Source organism: Mytilus trossulus, unplaced genomic scaffold (genome assembly GCF_036588685.1).
Source record: "Mytilus trossulus isolate FHL-02 unplaced genomic scaffold, PNRI_Mtr1.1.1.hap1 h1tg000211l__unscaffolded, whole genome shotgun sequence".
In the NCBI taxonomy this organism is placed as follows: domain Eukaryota; kingdom Metazoa; phylum Mollusca; class Bivalvia; order Mytilida; family Mytilidae; genus Mytilus; species Mytilus trossulus.
In genome coordinates, this window is record NW_026963311.1 from 554,466 (window position 1) to 573,239 (window position 18,774).

Here is an 18,774-nt window from a genome sequence, read left to right on the forward strand (position 1 = left end):
TAATTCAGTCAAGTACATATACAGTCTTTACAGTAATGTTGAAGACATGTACATGTATAAATACATATAAATCAGACTAGAAAGTTGTTATCGAGTTGCAAAAATGTATATGATGGTAAAGAAGCAATTACAACTAGTATATATATAAAAAATCAGATATATAAAAGAAAAATTAAAAAATCATTTTTCAAGTTAAACACTTTCTTACAGTTTATTGATATCATAATCGTAACGGCTAATATAACAGTTTTGATACTTATGATGCAAAAGTTGATCTACGTTAAGGACTTTTCTTGTTTGTATCTCTACTGAAGACACACATACACACATATGTTGACTTTAATGTTGTCAACAAGAAATACCAAGTAAATAAAAAGAAGTTAGTATACCAAGTGCCATTTCTGTGTTTCTAGTTCTTCACCTCCACATTTGTCCGGCATCAGTAATGTGATATCCTCTGACGTCACACTTTCAGTTCTTACTCCAGTTGAATTCACTAGCAAATAAAAATAAAATCCAAAAATGCATGTTCAAAGTGTAATAAAAATTCTAAATAAACGTTATGCATGTAATTGAATTACAATAAATTATATAATAATATGTCTTCAATGTATAATCAGTTACTGTTTAACTTTATATATATGCCACTTATTTTCCCCAATACGTTTTAAGACGCGAGACAACAGAAATAAATAAATAAAAAACAAATCTAATCACAGTAACGTGATGACCAACTGTTTCCAACGTGTATGACAGGATCACTATACAATGTTCCAAATCACGGTTACACCTACCTGAAGACAATCAGATATCACAAGTGAACTCAATATAGACTGAGATACTAAAACATATGCACATTTTATACAAACACACTGTTTTGAAATCTACTAATGACAGTAAAAAATGTCGACATTTATGACAACTATTTACCATAAACATCGTCGTCGTCATGTTGTTTATACATAAGCGCCATTTTACTGTCGTCCTGAACGATATAATGTTTTAATGTATTCAGGCAAACCAATCCATTGTTTCTATCACTAGTGTTGTCAATATCATTCAGCAAAAGTTTTCCTGCTTTTCCCTGTTGCCATTCTAAGATAATAAAGAGATATTCGATAACAAAAATTAGTCTGTCGGGAATATGTCCACTGCTTAAAGGCGTCATTAAAATATTATTAATTACACGTAATACAATGATCGTTATTTAAGTATCCGCTGATAAAGCTGTTTCAGATTATTTAGATTGAAAGTAAAAAAAAATTCTTGTCTGAAGTGTCTAAGTCTTCAAAATTACTCGTATTTTTTTCAACTCAAGAAAGTCTTTGACCTTTTGAGACGGGTGCAAACCGTGTCATGCTTACTATCAACTGCAAAACTTAAGTTGATATATTTTATGATAGAATGATTCTTGAGTTAAAAAAAGCGATGTAGTTTTGGAATCATTTTTAGCTCACCTGGCCCGAAGGGCCAAGTGAGCTTTTCCCATCACTTTGCGTCCGGCGTCCGGTGTCATCTGTCGTCCGTCGTCGTTAAGATGGCCACCACGCCTAAAAATAGAACAAAGGGGGTAAAATGCAGTTTTTGGCTTATAACTCAAAAACCAAAGCATTTAGAACAAATCTGAGGTGAAATTGTTCATCAGGTCAAGATCTATCTGCCCTGAAATTTGCAGATTAATCGGACGACCTGTTGTAGGGTTGCTGCCCCTGAATTGGTAATTTTAAGGAAATTTTGCTGTTTTTGGTTATTATCTTGAATATTATTATAGATAGAGATAAACTGAAATGGTCAGCTGACCCCTTTAGGAGTTATTGCCCTTTATAAAATTGAGAATGGAAATGGGGAATGTGTCAAAGAGACAACAACCCGACCAAATAAAAAAACAACAGCAAAAGGTCACCAACAGGTCTTCAATGTAGCGAGAAATTCCTGCACCCAGAGGCGTCCTTCAGCTGGCACCTAATCAAATACATACTAGTTCAGTGATAATGAACTTTATAGTCCATTTTATACAATATGTTCGTAAATCTTAGTTATCTTTTACAAAAATCTTCTCCTCTGAAACTACGTGGCCAAATAAAATCAAACTTGGCCACAATCATAATTTGGGTATCTTGTTTAAAAAATGTGTGGCGTGACCCGGTCAATCAACCAAGATGGCCACCGAGGCTAAAAAAAGAACAGTTTTTGGCTTATAACTCAAAAACCAAAGCATTTAAAGCAAATCTGACATGAAGTGATATTGTTTATCAGGTCAAGATCTATCTGCCCTGACATTTTGAGATGAATAGAACCATCCGTTGTTGGGTTGCTGCCCCTGAATTGGTAATTTAAAGGAAATTTTGCTGTTTTTGGTTATTATCTTGAATATCATTATTGATATAGATAAACTGTTAAAAACAATAAATGTCGGCAGAGTAAGATCTACAAATAAGTCAACATGACCGACATTGTCAGTTGACCCCTTTAGGAGTTATTGCCCTTTTTAGTCAATTTTTAACCATTTTTTCGTAAATCTTAGTAATCTTTTACAAAAATCTTCTCTTCTGAAACTACTGGGCCAATTTAATTATAGATTGAGATAATTGTAAGCAGCAAGAATGTTCAATAAATAAAGATGTACAAACACACCACAATCACCAAAACACAATTTTGTCATGAATCCATCTGCGTGCTTTGTTTAATATTAACATCGACCAAGGTGAGCGACACAGGCTCTTTAGAGCCTATAGCTATTTTAATTATTACATTATTGGGAGTCGATTGATTGATTGTTAATAACCTAACAACATCCTGTCAGTTGAAGAATGCAATTATGCATATTTGATACTATATGTCTCGTAATAAGAACTACATACCCAAAGAAAGTTCATCATTGTGTGGAATCTCCGAAGCAGGTTTATTTTTATAAATCTGTTCACAACATTTCTGTTTCACCTGTGATATTGTATCACAGTCAAGAACCTTAACAGGATAATGCTGGTCACTGTTTCCATTCAAATCTATTTGCAATGTCTAAAAACAAAAGTTGTAAACTTATAACTTGATTCATGTATGACAGAATGTTTTTTTGTTCCTCGAGTTATATGTATTTAATATATACTGAATAACATAGAAAAAATGAATATCTACCGTATTGGAAATTGTATTTTAATCTTATAATATTGATACCTGTGGAATTACCAGAAAGGCAAGAAAAGCTTTGAAGACGTACATGTTTAAATAAGATACACAAACATCACAATGATGACAAGCAGGTCGCAAAGCACTACATTCCGATGATAAGCTGACTTTGAGAGAAAAAAGAAAAAAGAAAATTATCACAGAAATTTTGGATCGGTGAACATGAACTCTTAACAAATTAATAAGGGTCAAAACTGTCTGAAAAAAATACATTTGTTATTTGCGGACTTCTTTACCTTCACTTCAAAACCAAATTGATGATTTCTTATCACTTAGGGTGCATTTCTTTCTTACACACACGATGCAAACGGCTAAGCGCGCACATGTTTTGTTCATTTGTTTCTAGCATACGTTTGTAAAGTTTACATAAACTTCGACAAACTATACACTCGCTAAAAATGCGTCAACAGTTTGTCGTTCATCGTGTGTTAGAACAAACGCTACATATGTTTCTAACTTCACCCTAATTAAACGACGTATTTATGGCACCCTCAACGGAGTTGGGGTGACATATTGTTATTCTACGTTTCTTTTTTTTCTTTTTTTATGGCACCCTCAACGGAGTTGGGGTGACATATTGTTATTGTTCGTTTCTTTTTTTCTTATTATTATATTTATTCTTCCACACTTTTTTGTCCATGCTATTTCTCAGAATTGGCTTGAACAATATTGATGGAACTATACCATAATGAGGACCACTATATGAAATTGTGCAATCGGGGTATGGCACCATCAAGATGGCTGCCGTTGCCATGGAAACGAAACAAATGTGAAAAAATACGGTTTTTTGTTTTGGTGAACTTTTTGAATACTATTTAACTCAGAATCATTATATTTTAATACAATGTAGGTGCCCACTATATACAGGTGTTGAATGATTTTGGCACTCATTGGAACTACTATGTTGCCATGGCTACTACTCCAAAAAATTCAAAAATCTCAAAATTTTCCAAACTTAATGAAACTTCACAGTAACGATGAGCAACATTGGAAGATGTGGAATTTGGCGTTGGAATTTCCAAAATATCTGTTGTTACCATGGAAACAATGCAAAAAGGTCAAAACTTTGAATTTTCACAGAACATTCTAGAACTTCAATGTTTAATTTATTCTAGAGACATTAAATGGTATATGATTGTGGAGGGAAAAAATTGCAGCGGGGGTTTGACTTTGGAATATTCAAAATGGCCGCCGTTACTATGGAAACAGCAAAAAATACAAAAAACTTCAAAATGCTTCAAATTTATTGAAACTTATAACAAATGTTGCTCAGCTAATGTAGATTTGACTTTTGAGTTTGGAATTTCCAAAATGGCCGCCGTTACCATGGCTACCGCTCACCTGGCAATAGGGGAAGGGTGCCATCCGCTATTGCTTGCAATCGCAATTCTAGTTATGGCACCCTCAACGGAGTTGGGGTGTCGTATTGTTATTCTACGTTTCTTTTTATTTTTTTTATTTTTATTTTTCTTCCACACTTTTTTGTCCACTCTGGATCTCAGAATTGGAAGAACCCAAGTTGATGGAACTATACCATAATGTTAACCACCAGATGAAGATTTGCTTTTTGGGGTTGGCACTTTCAAGATGGCTGCCGTTACCATGGAAACGGAACAAATGTGAAAAAATCCAGTTTTTTGTTTTGGTGAACTATTTGGATACTATTTAACTCAGAATCATTATATTTTGATACAATGTAGGTGCCCACTATATACAGGTGTTGGATGATTTTTGGCACTCATTGGAACTACTATGTTGCCATGGAAACTACCCCAAAAAATTCAAAAATCTCAAAATGTTCCAAACTTAATGAAACTTCACAGTAACGATGAGCAACATTGGAAGATGTGGAATTTGGCGTTGGAATTTCCAAAATCGCTCTTGTTACCATGGAAACAATGCAAAAAGGTCAAAACTTTGAATTTTCACAGAACATTCTAGAACATCAATGTTCAATTTATTCTAGAGACATTAAATGGTATATGATTGTGGAGGGAAAAAATTGCAGCGGGGGTTTGACTTTGGAATATTCAAAATGGCCGCCGTTACCATGGAAACAGCAAAAATACGAAAAACTTCAAAATGCTTCAAATTTATTGAAATTTAAAACAAATGTTGCTCAGCTAATGTAGACTTGATTTTTGAGTTTGGAATTTCCAAAATGGCCGCCGTAACCATGGCTACCACTCACCTGGCAATAGGGGAAGGGTGCCATCCGCTATTGCTTGCAATGGCAAATCTAGTTATGGCACCCTAAACGGAGTTTGGGTGACATATTGTTATTCTACGTTTCTTTTTGTTTTTTTTATTTTTATTATTATTTTTCTTCCACACATTTTTGTCCAGTCTGGAACTCTCATATGAATAGACCCAAGAAGATGGAATTATACCATAATGTTAACCACCAAATGAAGATTTGCTTTTTGGGGGTGGCACTTTCAAGATGGCTGCCGTTACCATGGAAACGGAACAAATGTGAAAAAATCCAGTTTTTTGTTTTGGTGAACTATTTGGATACTATTTAACTCAGAATCATTATATTTTAATACAATGTAGGTGCCCACTATATACAGGTGTTGGATGATTTTGGCACTCATTGGAACTACTATGTTGCCATGGAAACTACTCCAAAAAATTCAAAAATCTCAAAATGTTCCAAACTTAATGAAACTTCACAGTAACGATGAGCAACATTGGATGATGTGGAATTTGGCGTTGGAATTTCCAAAATCGCTGTTGTTACCATGGAAACAATGCAAAAAGGTCAAAACTTTGAATTTTCACAGAACATTCTAGAACATCAATGTTTAATTTATTCTACAGACATAAAATGGTATATGATTGTGGAGGGAAAAAATGGCAGCGGCAGTTTGACTTTGGAATATTCAAAATGGCCGCCGTTACCATGGAAACAGCAAAAGTACAAAAAAATTCAAAATGCTTCAAATTTATTGAAACTTATAACAAATGTTGCTCAGCTAATGTAGACTTGGCTTTTTGAGTTTGGAATTTCCAAAATGGCCGCCGTAACCATGGCTACCGCTCACCTGGCAATAGGGGAAGGGTGCCATCCGCTATTGCTTGCAATGGCAAATCTAGTTTATTATTATTTTTCTTCCACTATTTTTGTCCGGAGCAGTTCTTGGAATAGAATGGACCAAAGTTGATGGAACTATGGTATAATGTTGACCACCATGTGAAGTTGTCCCTCTGACTTTGGAATGGTCAAGATGGCTGCCGTTGCCATGGAAACGGCTAAAATGTGAAAATTTTCAAAATTTTCAAAATGCTCCAATCTTTCTCAAACTTTTCAAAAATGGTAAATGGCATGTGCTGATGTGCTCTTTGACTTTGGAATTTCAAAAATGGCTGCCGTTATCCTGGCAATAAGGGAAGGGTGCCATCCGTTATTGCTGGCAATTACAAATCTAGTGTTATTCTACGTTTCTTTTTTTCTTATTATTTTTTTTCTTCCACTTTTTTTGTCCAGCTTATATCTTGGAATTTTATGAACCAATGGTAATGGAACTTAACCATAATGTTGACCAGCATGTGCAGATTTGCAATCGGGGTATGGCATTTTCAAGATGGCCGCAGTTACCATGGAAACGGAACAAATGTGAAAAAATAAAGTTTTTCGTTTTGGTGAACTGTTTGGATATGCTTTAAGTCAGAATCATTATATTTTAATACAATGTAGGTGACCACTATATACAGGTGTTGGATGATTTTGGCACTCATTGGAACTACTATGTTGCCATGGAAACTACACCAAAATTTTCAAAAAATCAAAATGCTCCAAACTAAATGAAACTTCATACTTATGATGAGCAACATTGGAAGATATGGCATTTGGAGTTGGAATTTCCAAAATGGCTGTTGTTACCATGGAAACATTGCAAAAAGATCTAAAATTTCTAAAAAAATGAAAGTGCTAGAAACTGGATGAAACTTTACATGAATAGTAACTAGCATATGCAGAGTTGCATTTTGAAGTTGGAATTTTCAAAATGGCCGCCGTAACCATGGAAACAGCAAAAATATCCAAAATTCAAAAAATGCTTCAAACTTAATGAAACTTTGCAAAAACGTTATTAGACATCTGTAGATGCACTATTTGACTTTGTAATTTTTAAAATGGATGCCGCTCACCAGGCAATAAGGGAAGGGTGCCATCCGTTATTGCTAGCAATTACAAATCTAGTTGTTTCTACTTTTGTAGCGTTTAGAAACAAACCACAAATGCCACACAACGTTTACAAAATTTTGGTTAGAAAGAAATGGACCCTTAATAACATACTTTTGTTAAGTGTTTAAAGTTTGTTTCTACTTTTGTAGCGTTTAGAAACAAACCACAAATGCCACACAACGTTTACAAAATTTTGGTTAGAAAGAAATGGACCCTTAATAACATACTTTTGTTAAGTGTTTAAAGTTGCATATTACCTACCCAATCGTACGACGTTTGCTCATCGCAATTAATACGTCCCACACATGTATGCTCACACTATACATTTTCATTTACAGGGATTTGCAACTAATATCAAACAAAACTGCTTCAGCATAGTTATCAGGAAGAAAAAATGAAATTGACACTACTATCTCTTTTTATTTGACCGATACCATGTTTGCATCTCAATTTAAAGTAGAAACAAATTTTCATGGTGATATATATCTTCAATCGAAGAATAGTTGTCTTATGTTATAATTCACTAATTGTGTCTCATTCGCAATTTTGACATTTGACTGAGAGTGACTTCGAACGCGGCTAATGGGTGCATTGTAAGAGAGAGGTTCCCAGACTGGTCATCAGGGTAATTTGGTTTTTTTTTTGCCTTTGGAAGTTTGATAAACATGTAGCGATTTTGATTTTGATCCAAATATACGTTGCCAATTCTTTTTTCTTATTCCACATCTCTTACATAAATCTGTAGAACTTATGATAGGACCTTTTTTTTCAGTCAGCATGGTATCTGGGGATAGTAATATAAACGATAGCCAATATTTTGTTCACCTCAGAGAAAGATACAATGATATTGATTTGTTTTCCTACTTGATTAAATCAAAGCTGTTAAAAGTTACTTAATGCAATTATTTAGAGTATTTTTTTTAAATGTGCACTCGTCTGAGTATGTTTGCATAATAATATCGGTTAAGATTGTAATTCAATATTTAACATGTTTATGTACAAGTAATGTCATATTACTGATATTTTACTTACAAGACTCTGATGTTCAATCCTCATTTTAAGTAGCTTCTCCTCTGCAATTGTATTCTTTGAATTACCTGTCAGTGCATCTATTGGTCCCATTTCAATAATTGTTTGCACTGCTCTATATAGCATAAACAGATGTATCCCGCTGCGTGACTGCAATCATACAATGAAAAACAATTATTTTTTGTGAATGATCAATTCATTTTAGCAAATAAATTTTCCTTTGCATTTATAGTGAATTCTAAAGTCTCCTTAACACATTGTGACGTTGCTAATAACTTCTGTTCAGACATTGTGATGTCCCTGATAATGCATGCTCTCGTCTCAAATCCGCAATACGTGAATTACAGAGCGACTAATCAGGGCGTTAAAGGCCTTACTAGATTTAAACGAAAATAATATGATTATGAACAGATATTTTAACCTTTACTACACGATAGAACATGTTACACGTTAGTTATTATATACTAAATAGTAGATTTTAAACAACTACAACACAAGTTTTACCAATGCTTCAGAACATTACATACCGTTAAATGTTTGTACAGTCCTATCTGTAACCAATTGACCATTAATCTCATAGTTATCGAGTCAAACCTGTTCAATACAAGTAAAAGCCATAGAATGTGAACAATATTTCATTAACGTAAGGAGCAAGGAGCACATATTCAACTATATATGTAGATGATCTTTCAGAGTTTCAATTTAGTATTGTCAAAATAAAAATCATCATTAAAAAAAAACAAATAAAGATTTGAACATATGCATACTGTTCTTTCAACTGAACTTTAACTTACCTTCGGAATAAAACTTTCTGTTGCTTTTTCGTCGATGACCGAACCATATCCACCAGTAGACACTGAACCAGACTAAAAATATATTATCATAATGTTAGTTAACAAAGTTGAATTCAACAAAGAAATGAAATACAGTCAATATAATGGCCAAAAAGAAAGATGTCTTATATTTGTAGGGAACATTTTGTCGTTTGTCATTTTATTATTTGTCATGGTGCTTCATGATAATTTACGATTCCCTAGGAGTTCGCATTTTTGTCATTTTACTTTTCATCAGATCGAGCTGATGCGTCAAATCCGTTTCAACTGATGTTAACCGTTGTTGTCTTATGTTATGTTGTCACAATGCTGGCACATGTATGTGGAGGAGCGCTAACAAGCATCATTATTCTCGCCACGGTACTTATGTCTATTATCTCTATCCTACGTTAGAAGCCTGTGATCAGTGGTTGTTCTCTTATTGCAGTCTATAATATCTTGTGTTTAGATTATTGCTGTAGTATAAATCAGACCGTAATTTTTTTTCTGTTGAAATGTTTGACATTTTTCAATCCATGGACTTTACTTGATAACTATTAAGTGGTTTTTTTTAGTTGAAGACTGTCATGTGATCGTTATGAATAGTTTCAACATAGTCATTTGATCGTTATGAATAGTTTCAACATAGTCATTTGATCGTTATGAATAGTTTCAACATAGTCATTTGATCGTTATGAATAGCTTCAACATAGTCATTTGAGTACTAAGAAGATAGTACAAAATAAACTTACTCGAAGAAGAGTCTCATATTTCCAAGCAATGAGATCGACAACACAGATGCAAAATGAGCCCTAAAATGATAAAAAAAATCAGATGGTTTAGTATCAATTGAGTATCATTTATAAGACATGCATTGTATTAATAAGCCATAAAACAGAAACATAAATTTTAAAAGGAATTCAGTTGTAGTGTTGATAAGCTGTATATATTGCAGCTTTAATTTGTAGTTTATATTTTGCTCCTTTATACTTTCTGAACCAAATAAAAATATTAAAAAATAAGATCACTTAATATATGATTTGAGTATTGACATAATTCATAATTTGTATTCTTGCATTACACGAGGCATCCTAGAATACAAGTTCCTCTTGGAAGTTAGTCAATTTCTTTACCTCTTCTGTTATGATGTAATCTAGTTAACCGTTCCGTGGTATGTAACAAATTGTATCAAATAATGAACAGAACGGATAATCATCAATGCATATATTTACTTTTACATTGAATAAAAGGAAAGATGTATGTTATTATTACTTCTCTTGCATAGTCAGCATATTCGGTCGATCTAATGTTTGGATAAGTGACTTCAGGAAAAGCTTATTTGACAGCAACATTTCAAACTTTTCGATCGCACTTTTTATTCCGGCTTTCCTGTCATCTGTTATCTGAAATTAAATCGACAAAATGTCTTTAGTATCACAATTTAGAAACTATGTTTTTGTCTGGTTACTCTAAAAGCTGATTATGTGCCTTTATGGCGTACATGTATTTAGTGTATAGTTTTGAATCAGTAAATATGAATGTTTGAAATCACATATTCCTATCAGCAAGTTTGTTTTCTTTCCTTTTGGTTTATGTTCAAAGAGAATACGTAAAAATCACAAAAAACGAATAACGCATTAAAAGTTCAAAAAAGATAAAAGCAGGAGGATAGAAGTTACGCTATCATAAAATTCAGCCGGTCTATAAAACATAACCATTGCATAAAGTTTCGAACATGATTACTGTTTGATTTTGTCGAAGAACAACGATCTTAAGTTTGTGTTTGTGCTATGTGAACCATATCATTAAGTGTCCTGTGGTGACCATCATTACTGGCTATAGTAGAAGATTAACGTTAGTCAGAATGGTATCACCAAGCCGGGGCACATAAAACCATCATTGCACTTTTTATCAAGATCGTTTACTCAGTTTTTAGTAACTTCAAGTATATTACATGCGTCATGCTTTGTATACTGTTGTTTATCTTCCCGCCGTATTTCCTGTTTGTCATGGTTATTATACGTTAATGCCTCATTGGTATTATAAAACTGCGATTACATATTTGATTTAAAACAATTGATTATGTTGCAAAAAGATATTTGAAAAAAGCATATTTGCCCATTTTATTTTTATTTATTTCCATACAACTTGCTAAACACGAAATAACTTTTATTTCAACGGATAAATAATATATGAATCGTACTTTAACTTTTTTTTGCCTTAAATGAAATATAATTATACACCTCTTACCTCTGAATCATGAAGTAACGGATTATTGCTTATGTCTTGGTTCGGAAACAGCTGATGCAGTATATAGTTTTGATAGCTTGAATATGGCACTCTTGTAGTAACGAGGTCCGATTTTATGTCCCTGATATTCATTTGGGCATCAGCGAATTCTAAAGAATAAAAGAATCCAAGAAAAACGTATTAATTGGTGTTAGTTTAAATAAAAGAGTTTTAATAAACCCAGTGTTTGTATACATTTTTTAACTTCTTATGTTCTTAAATTCTTTTCTTATACAATTGAAGCTTTAGAACAAGTGCAATGCAATTACTTAATATTCCAGGATCACAACTATTCAATACCTTATTTGATCGGTTTTGATTTCTAAAATTGTCAAAAACAAATCTTATTTAAACTTTTCATACAAATTTGGTTACAAACGTACCAGTGAGAGCGTTTACAATTTAATTTTCCATATAATTTTAAATATTACTAAGGGACACAACTTTAATTTCTTTATTTAAACGGCATTGTGTTTTGAATATTTGAAAGACAATGCAGATATAAAAAGTGAACAAGAATTGTACACGTAAGGGCGCTTACTGGATAGACAGACGTACGAATAGATCAGACGGATGGACGGACGAATGCTCGGTATTTCCAGGCCCCCACAGTGCGTTGCATTGTGTAAAACAAAGAGCATCTCGAGTTTAAGATGATTCACTATTCCAAGAAGTCAACATTTGACTTGAAACTCAAGGTTAGTTTTCAATTCACACATACATTGTTATTTTTTATGTCTTTTATGCTTTTGTAATTGAAGAAAGACCCAGTAAAAAGCATTTATCTAACAAACAAATAAACAGAAACTAAAAACACCAATCACAATTAGACTCTTGTATGATAATCCTATTTATCGTATGAGTAGACATTTGCGGAAACTAGGTCTATACCTAGGATTACACTTTATACTTACGATTATTGGTGAAAATAACAAGGGGTCATCTCAAAATACAATAACAAAAAAACAACACAGATACATGTACAACAAAAATAATAAAAAGGTGACTTCTATATATAAAAAAACGATTAAAGCAACACGTTAAAAATGCATGTGTCCGAAGCGCTTTTCTGGATTTACCAACAGGACCGCACAAAGCCGAATATTTGAAGACAATGATTCAAGTACCGAATATGTAGATAGATGTGTGATATATTTATTATCAGCAGATGCAATAAACTTTCACCGAGAAACAGGGTCCTTTTAATGCAATGTTTAGTATAAGAAAACCATCAAAAATATTGTTCAGAGGACACTCTACAAACAGTTTCATTTGAAATAATAATTTTTGTGTCGTTTTTGTTTTGCACGATTACAACTTGACTTTGAATTCGCAACTGTTGCCTTGCCGACTTAAATAGATTGTGATTGTCATGACAATTTCTTTTCGGCTGCTACTCTATTACATCATTTTTTTTTTTATCTATAACAGTCAATTTAAAAGATTTGCGTATCAACTTTGTGTTGAAATAAACAGCGACACCATGAGAGATCACACAGGCTGCTCCGGATGTTGTAACACTTCATTTTTTTGCCAATCAATGCTTTTGAATAGGGACATATGGTCGGAGACCCTCCCCTTATTTTGGGTTGGAATCCCCGTTTAAAGATAGCTGAATCAACCCCTGCGTCGTCAGTGCACTCTTTATTACAATTCTATGAAAATAAGACAAGTCTCGGAACAGGGGTAAAAGCTCATGTTTCGAGCATACCAGTCCCACCAATGTTCATCGGGGATAATTATCGACACCGCTAGAAAAAAACGTTCATACTTAATGATTGTCAAGATCTGTATTATAAAAATTGCATAAAAGAAAAACAACTTGTAACTCGTTTGTCATATTTTTGTTTTGTTTTTGTAGACATAGATAGCAAAGTTTTAACTATTTTAGTACACCTATTCTTACATTTCAACTAGGTCTAGCGAACTTACTTAGATTTCCGACATGCAGAAGTTCGTTGATAACTGATTTTTTTCTCTCGAAAAGTTTTGATTTCAAAGTTATACCGAACGGCAAGAGAAATGTCATAAAAAAAATAGCTCAAAAACACCCGTCCGCTGTATTTCCTCATTTTCTTTAAAACTGAATAAAAGAGAGAGAGTATCAACATGCTAACATCCTCCATGGTTGATTGCACCTTAACTAACACAAAGTATTGCTGACTTTTTTCAACAATTGTCCCAATCTTGCTACTGCAACGACAATTGCGATAGTTTGTGTGTCTCCTGTTTAATTATTTTTTTTAATGATGTTACTAATTCAATCTATCATGCGTCATACACTTACAGCATCTTCAACCTAGATAACACACTATAGATAAATAATGTTGACACATTGCTGCAAATATATTATTTGGATCGACGGTTTATTTTAACACTTTGAGAAAGACCAAGATTTAAATGCTACCTGTTGGTGTAATTGTAATCCTAATCGTAGGTGTATGACAGTTTTCGCAAACGTCTAGTAAGATGCAACTGGAGTGACCAGTGTATACTTGCCAAATCAATTATCATGTTACTGTAAGTAAGACACGCATACCTTTCAAAACCCTTTAATATCTGTATATCATCTAAATCAAAAGGAATACATTGTATTTGGTTATTCTTGTTTTTCTTAGGTTTTTTGACAAGATAATTTCAACAATGCAATTATTTGGTAATATCCCGGTTCTTAGAAATTTGTTAACAAAAAGATTTTTAATGATAATCATTTTAAATCATTCTTTGCGATGAATTTATGGTGAATTTAGATGACGGATTTATAGATGAGTACCCATTTTGTCTCAATCAATAGTATACAATGATGATAATCATTTTGAAGTATTTTTTTTGCGACGTAAAGTTTCGTACGTCTGAAACAATAGTATTAAATAAAAACTTAACCTTCTCTACTAGCTTTTCGTATCATTTCTTCCCTTGTCATAAGTTCCATTTTAAATTCTTTGATAGCCTTTTTCTTCTTCTTTCGTAAAATAACTACAGCAGACACGCCAATAACAATAGCTGAGGCCAATGCGGCAGCCAAAGCACCAACTACAAAGGCTAATGTATTGACGTCTTCTTTGTATTGTAGATCGCCAATGTACGCTTTGATATTTCCAACGTTTACCTGTTTATTTTTAAAGAAAAATAATATATAATAATATAACCACACTACATTTCCTTATTTTAAATAATGTTTTATTTGAGTGCCTATGAAACTGATCATTTCATATCAAGGAAAAGGCCAAGTATTGTATATTAGTATCACCTCTAATTTGTAACTAGGCAGAAAGAACATACTAGAAAGAAAAGAAAAAGAAAAATTTCCTGCGCATGAGTGTAGTTTTCTAAATGTGTAAAAAAAAAAGTATTGCTGATGTTGGTATCAAATTAAAGCTGAGTGGCTGATGATCATTGTACACCATTTATAGCGGTGTGGGCTTTGTTCATTGTTGAAGGCCGTACGGTGACCTATACTTGTTTATGTTTGTGTCATTTTGGTCCTTTGTGGATAGTTGTCTCATTGGCAATCATACCACATCTTCTTTTTTATATTATAGAAATGTATAAAACTTAACAAGCTTAGTATAGTTTGCTCGTCTTTCAGATCTGCAGTACCTCTATTTATGTTTTTCGAAGTTCGAGGAATCGATTATCTCTTTTTATGTACTAGTAATTGAATGTATATATATATTATTTCTGTCAGGACACCATTCGGTGTAGACTTGCCATGCAATTATTGTCACTTTTGAACCTAGACACAAGTGCTACGACTTCTGAAGATTGGAGAATTTGAAAACAATGAGGCAATGAGCTAGTGGTATTTTTCATAGGGGCGGATCCAGTCATTTAAAAAGGGGGTCCTAACCGAGAATAAACGGGGGTCCAACCACATGTCTCCATTCAAATACATTAATCGTCTAAAAAACATAGTCCCCCCTCCCCACACTCCGGATCTGCCACATGGTTAGTAGACGGGGATCATTTCAATAACATTAAACATCTGCAAATGAAGTTTCAAATATTAGAAGGACTTTTAATATTTAGCGTATGAAAGGTTAATTATTTTAGGTAACGTTAAAGGTTTTGGGGTAGAGAAAGATATTTATTTTATAACTATAAAGAATAAAACTTACAATAACATAAACAGTGTTCACATCTGTTTGGTTAGTCCTAGGTACTGATTTAGGTGGGAAACATGTGATAAGTTGCATAGTTATATCCTGTAGGAAACAACTTCCATCTAAACCAACATGTATACTGTAGTCCTCACGTCGAGCTCCATTCAAAATATGTCTACCCTTTAAAGGAACCAAAAGGAAATAATATCCAACAACAAAAGTTGTTATAATTTATGTAAAAAATGTTACAAAAATGAGACATGATTACATGTTCTGAATTATGCGAAGTGAAAGCAACAATTTTTACGTATTGCAGGTAATAGAAAATCATAATGTTTGTCATAGAATCTAGTTCGAAGTCGTCCATCTGTGTCGATATCGTAAAAATGATAAAGGTATCATGCAGACCTTCAAGTTATGGTTGTGTCCTTTAGTTATATATATCCAGATTGGTGTATTCCATACGGGACAGGAACTGAATACTGTCCTATATAATCAGAGTTCTCCCTATTATCTATGTGTTTGGGCTGTTTTCGATGTGAAGATATTTTGCTGTTTTTGACATTCCTCTGTTTTTCTTCTTTCGCCACAGTTACCAACTTGTGATTTTATTTTTAACAATATCACGATATTTATAACTGAAACAAACTTAAATAAATATAAGAGACTTTTAAATGTATTTGAATGCTCGACAAAATTATAATTTATTTATAAGTAGTATAGACATTTAACTAGTTTTCAGCAACTGCAAATATTTTTTTGTTTTTATGTTGTATGTGTATTTTACATTCCTTACACATGTATGTGTGAAATCTGTACGTATTATATCCTAAACTTTGAAATTTACCTTGACTTGAATAGAAGACTTCTTGTCATATTCGTATACACCTTGAAACCTTTCGAAAGTAGGATCAGTAACATATTCTATTGGAATATGAACTGTCAATCCATCAAAATGAACAATTATAGTTTGATTGGTTGTTCCATTATCTAAATTTGGAGGTGTTTCACAGACAGCTAAAGAATCGTCTGGAACGTCGCAAGGTTTATCCTGAAAACCAAAATAATGAATGTTTGTTTTTAATCTTAAATATATTGTTTTAAAGTTTAGTTATTCAAATATACAACAATTATTACAAGTAAAAAATTTCAACGCCGTGTCAAGACCTATAGTTATATCATATTTACAAGATTTAATATAATTTGTTTTATTTTTTTGACACTAGACGTACGTAGGCGATTCTAATGAAAAACAATATTTCAGAAAAACTGTGAGAGATAACGTATAAAATAAAAACGTCACAAGTTTGGTGTTTATCAGAGATCATTATTATTGATCTTCATTTTAATCAATTTTTTTCAAACTGTTATATTTTTTTACTGTAACAAGATCGATATGATCTCTTTTTTATGATTGAGAATACAAAAGTGTAAATGGACATATTATCATTAGGAGTTTAAACAGCATACTATGAGAGTAGCTCGTCTTCGAATTAAATTGACAATGGACTGAAATGGCTCTTAACATATTTTTTTTGTTTTTTATGTACTTAACGTTATCTTAGTTTCTTTGTGTAGATTTGTTACTTACCACTTTTTCAACAGTGATATTTCCTACATTATTGAATCCTTCTCCACGAATAGTAAATGTTGAACCTCCACTAAAAATTAGCATAAAAACAATTGCAGCATGAACAAAATATGCAAGTAATCACAGTCATGACAGTTTGATTTTGTTAAGAAGTGTTGAACGTATGCATTAAATGATTTAAAGACATAACATTATTGGTGTATATCTTTCTTAAGGATGGAAGGGAAATGTGTTATATATACATTATACGCAAACAGGAAAGCAATTGGACAGCAACATAAAAAACAAAAACAAATTTGGATTCAATATCATTTTAATCATAGTTTTATTACTTTTATAATTTAATTCGTTACTCCTCACACTCATTATATTTAAGAAATAATTCATGACAGCCATAGATTTGTTGGAAATTTACACATGGCCTGGGGCGTGATATTTGAATTTTATTCTGAGCGTTAGCGAGGCATATAGTTAAAGAATATCAAGGCCCAAGCCATGTGTAAATGTACAAAAAATATATGGCCTCCATGAATTATATCGATTCTAATAGGACAAATAAGAGCATTTAAATACTGAAGCGAGGATGGGTATGCCGTGTGTGTAGCTGTTATTTTTAATCCCGGTTAAATAAAGCTTGCATTGATTAGTTCGTTAATAACCGCTAGAAAAAATATGTTTAATTATCAAACCTAATATTTGCGATTATTAATTAACATGTTTTCTCGTAAGCTACCGTCAAAACCAAAATCGAATTTTTCGTAACGAAGGAGCTGCCATGTTGACTCGCTGAAATCAGTTTATATGCGAATAATGTAATAGAATAGAAAATAAAACAAAACCTACCTCAGAATTCCATTTTAATACAATATTATACGAACTTCGATGGTTACAAAAAAATTATATGGTGTTTTTATACTGTTACTTAAATTAGTATATTAATAACTTTTAAAATCGTATTATAAATATCAAGATAATTTGCATCCCTTAATGAACCCCTGATTTTGGAGAAAGTGTTCCATGATGAAATTGACATTGCACAAAATAAAGCTGTGTTACTATATTTAGGAAATAAACAGAACTAGTTGTAGTATATTTTAATTTAATTCTTTTTATTATGCATTCGAATAAGAATAAAAGTTCTTTTGTGTTTTGTTTTATTACAATTTTAATACAATAAAATCGGCAATGTGTTTGCAAATAGATTCAAATACATGTGGATTTATGTGGGAGGTATATTATAACATCCATTATTAGGTATATTTCTGAGTCTGCGCTAAGTATAGATGTATCAAGAATTTTCACACGATGTTGTTTACAAAGCGAAAGAAGCACGTCATATTAGAATATTTATTTATACACGTACCTCTGGAAAGACTTCTGTGGTTCATTTGAAATATTGAATGTTGGATCAGGTAAATATCGGAACGTTTCATTAATTGTTAAATTTGTCAAATCATCAATCACAACCTGTAGACGAGTCATATTTCGAGGTTTTCCAGATTCGCCAGTTTTGCATTTGATGATTGTTCCTTTGTGGGCATTAAGGGAAACGCTGTAATATACATAAAAAACGTG

At 32.6% G+C, this 18,774-nt stretch overlaps 1 protein-coding gene across 1 annotated transcript; it reads right to left on the reverse strand.

Moving 5' to 3' along the window:
• Positions 1-365: 365 nt before the first annotated feature.
• On the reverse strand, positions 366-18,747 carry LOC134701038 (plexin-B1-like). Its single transcript, XM_063562180.1, has 14 exons — positions 18,563-18,747; positions 17,200-17,269; positions 16,456-16,659; positions 15,624-15,788; positions 14,389-14,614; positions 11,467-11,615; positions 10,489-10,619; positions 9,969-10,028; positions 9,199-9,270; positions 8,932-8,998; positions 8,408-8,554; positions 2,862-3,018; positions 931-1,095; positions 366-496 (listed from the first exon to the last, which is right to left on the reverse strand). Exons 1-14 carry the CDS (start codon positions 18,679-18,681, stop codon positions 381-383), a joined length of 1,848 nt encoding a protein of 615 aa, XP_063418250.1. The 5' UTR covers positions 18,682-18,747; the 3' UTR covers positions 366-380.
• Between the last annotated feature and the right edge of the window lie 27 nt (positions 18,748-18,774).

Bases quoted from the DNA above. Each gene is read 5' to 3' on its own strand.
- LOC134701038 (XM_063562180.1), bottom strand. From the start codon at position 18,681: ATGACTCGTCTACAGGTTGTGATTGATGATTTGACAAATTTAACAATT. The intron at 3,019-8,407 runs GTAAGTAAAATA...TTTTGTTTTTAG, and splicing joins GGATTGAACATCAGAGTCTT to ACATTGCAAATAGATTTGAA. The intron at 1,096-2,861 runs GTATGTAGTTCT...TTATTATCTTAG, and splicing joins CAATGATGAACTTTCTTTGG to AATGGCAACAGGGAAAAGCA.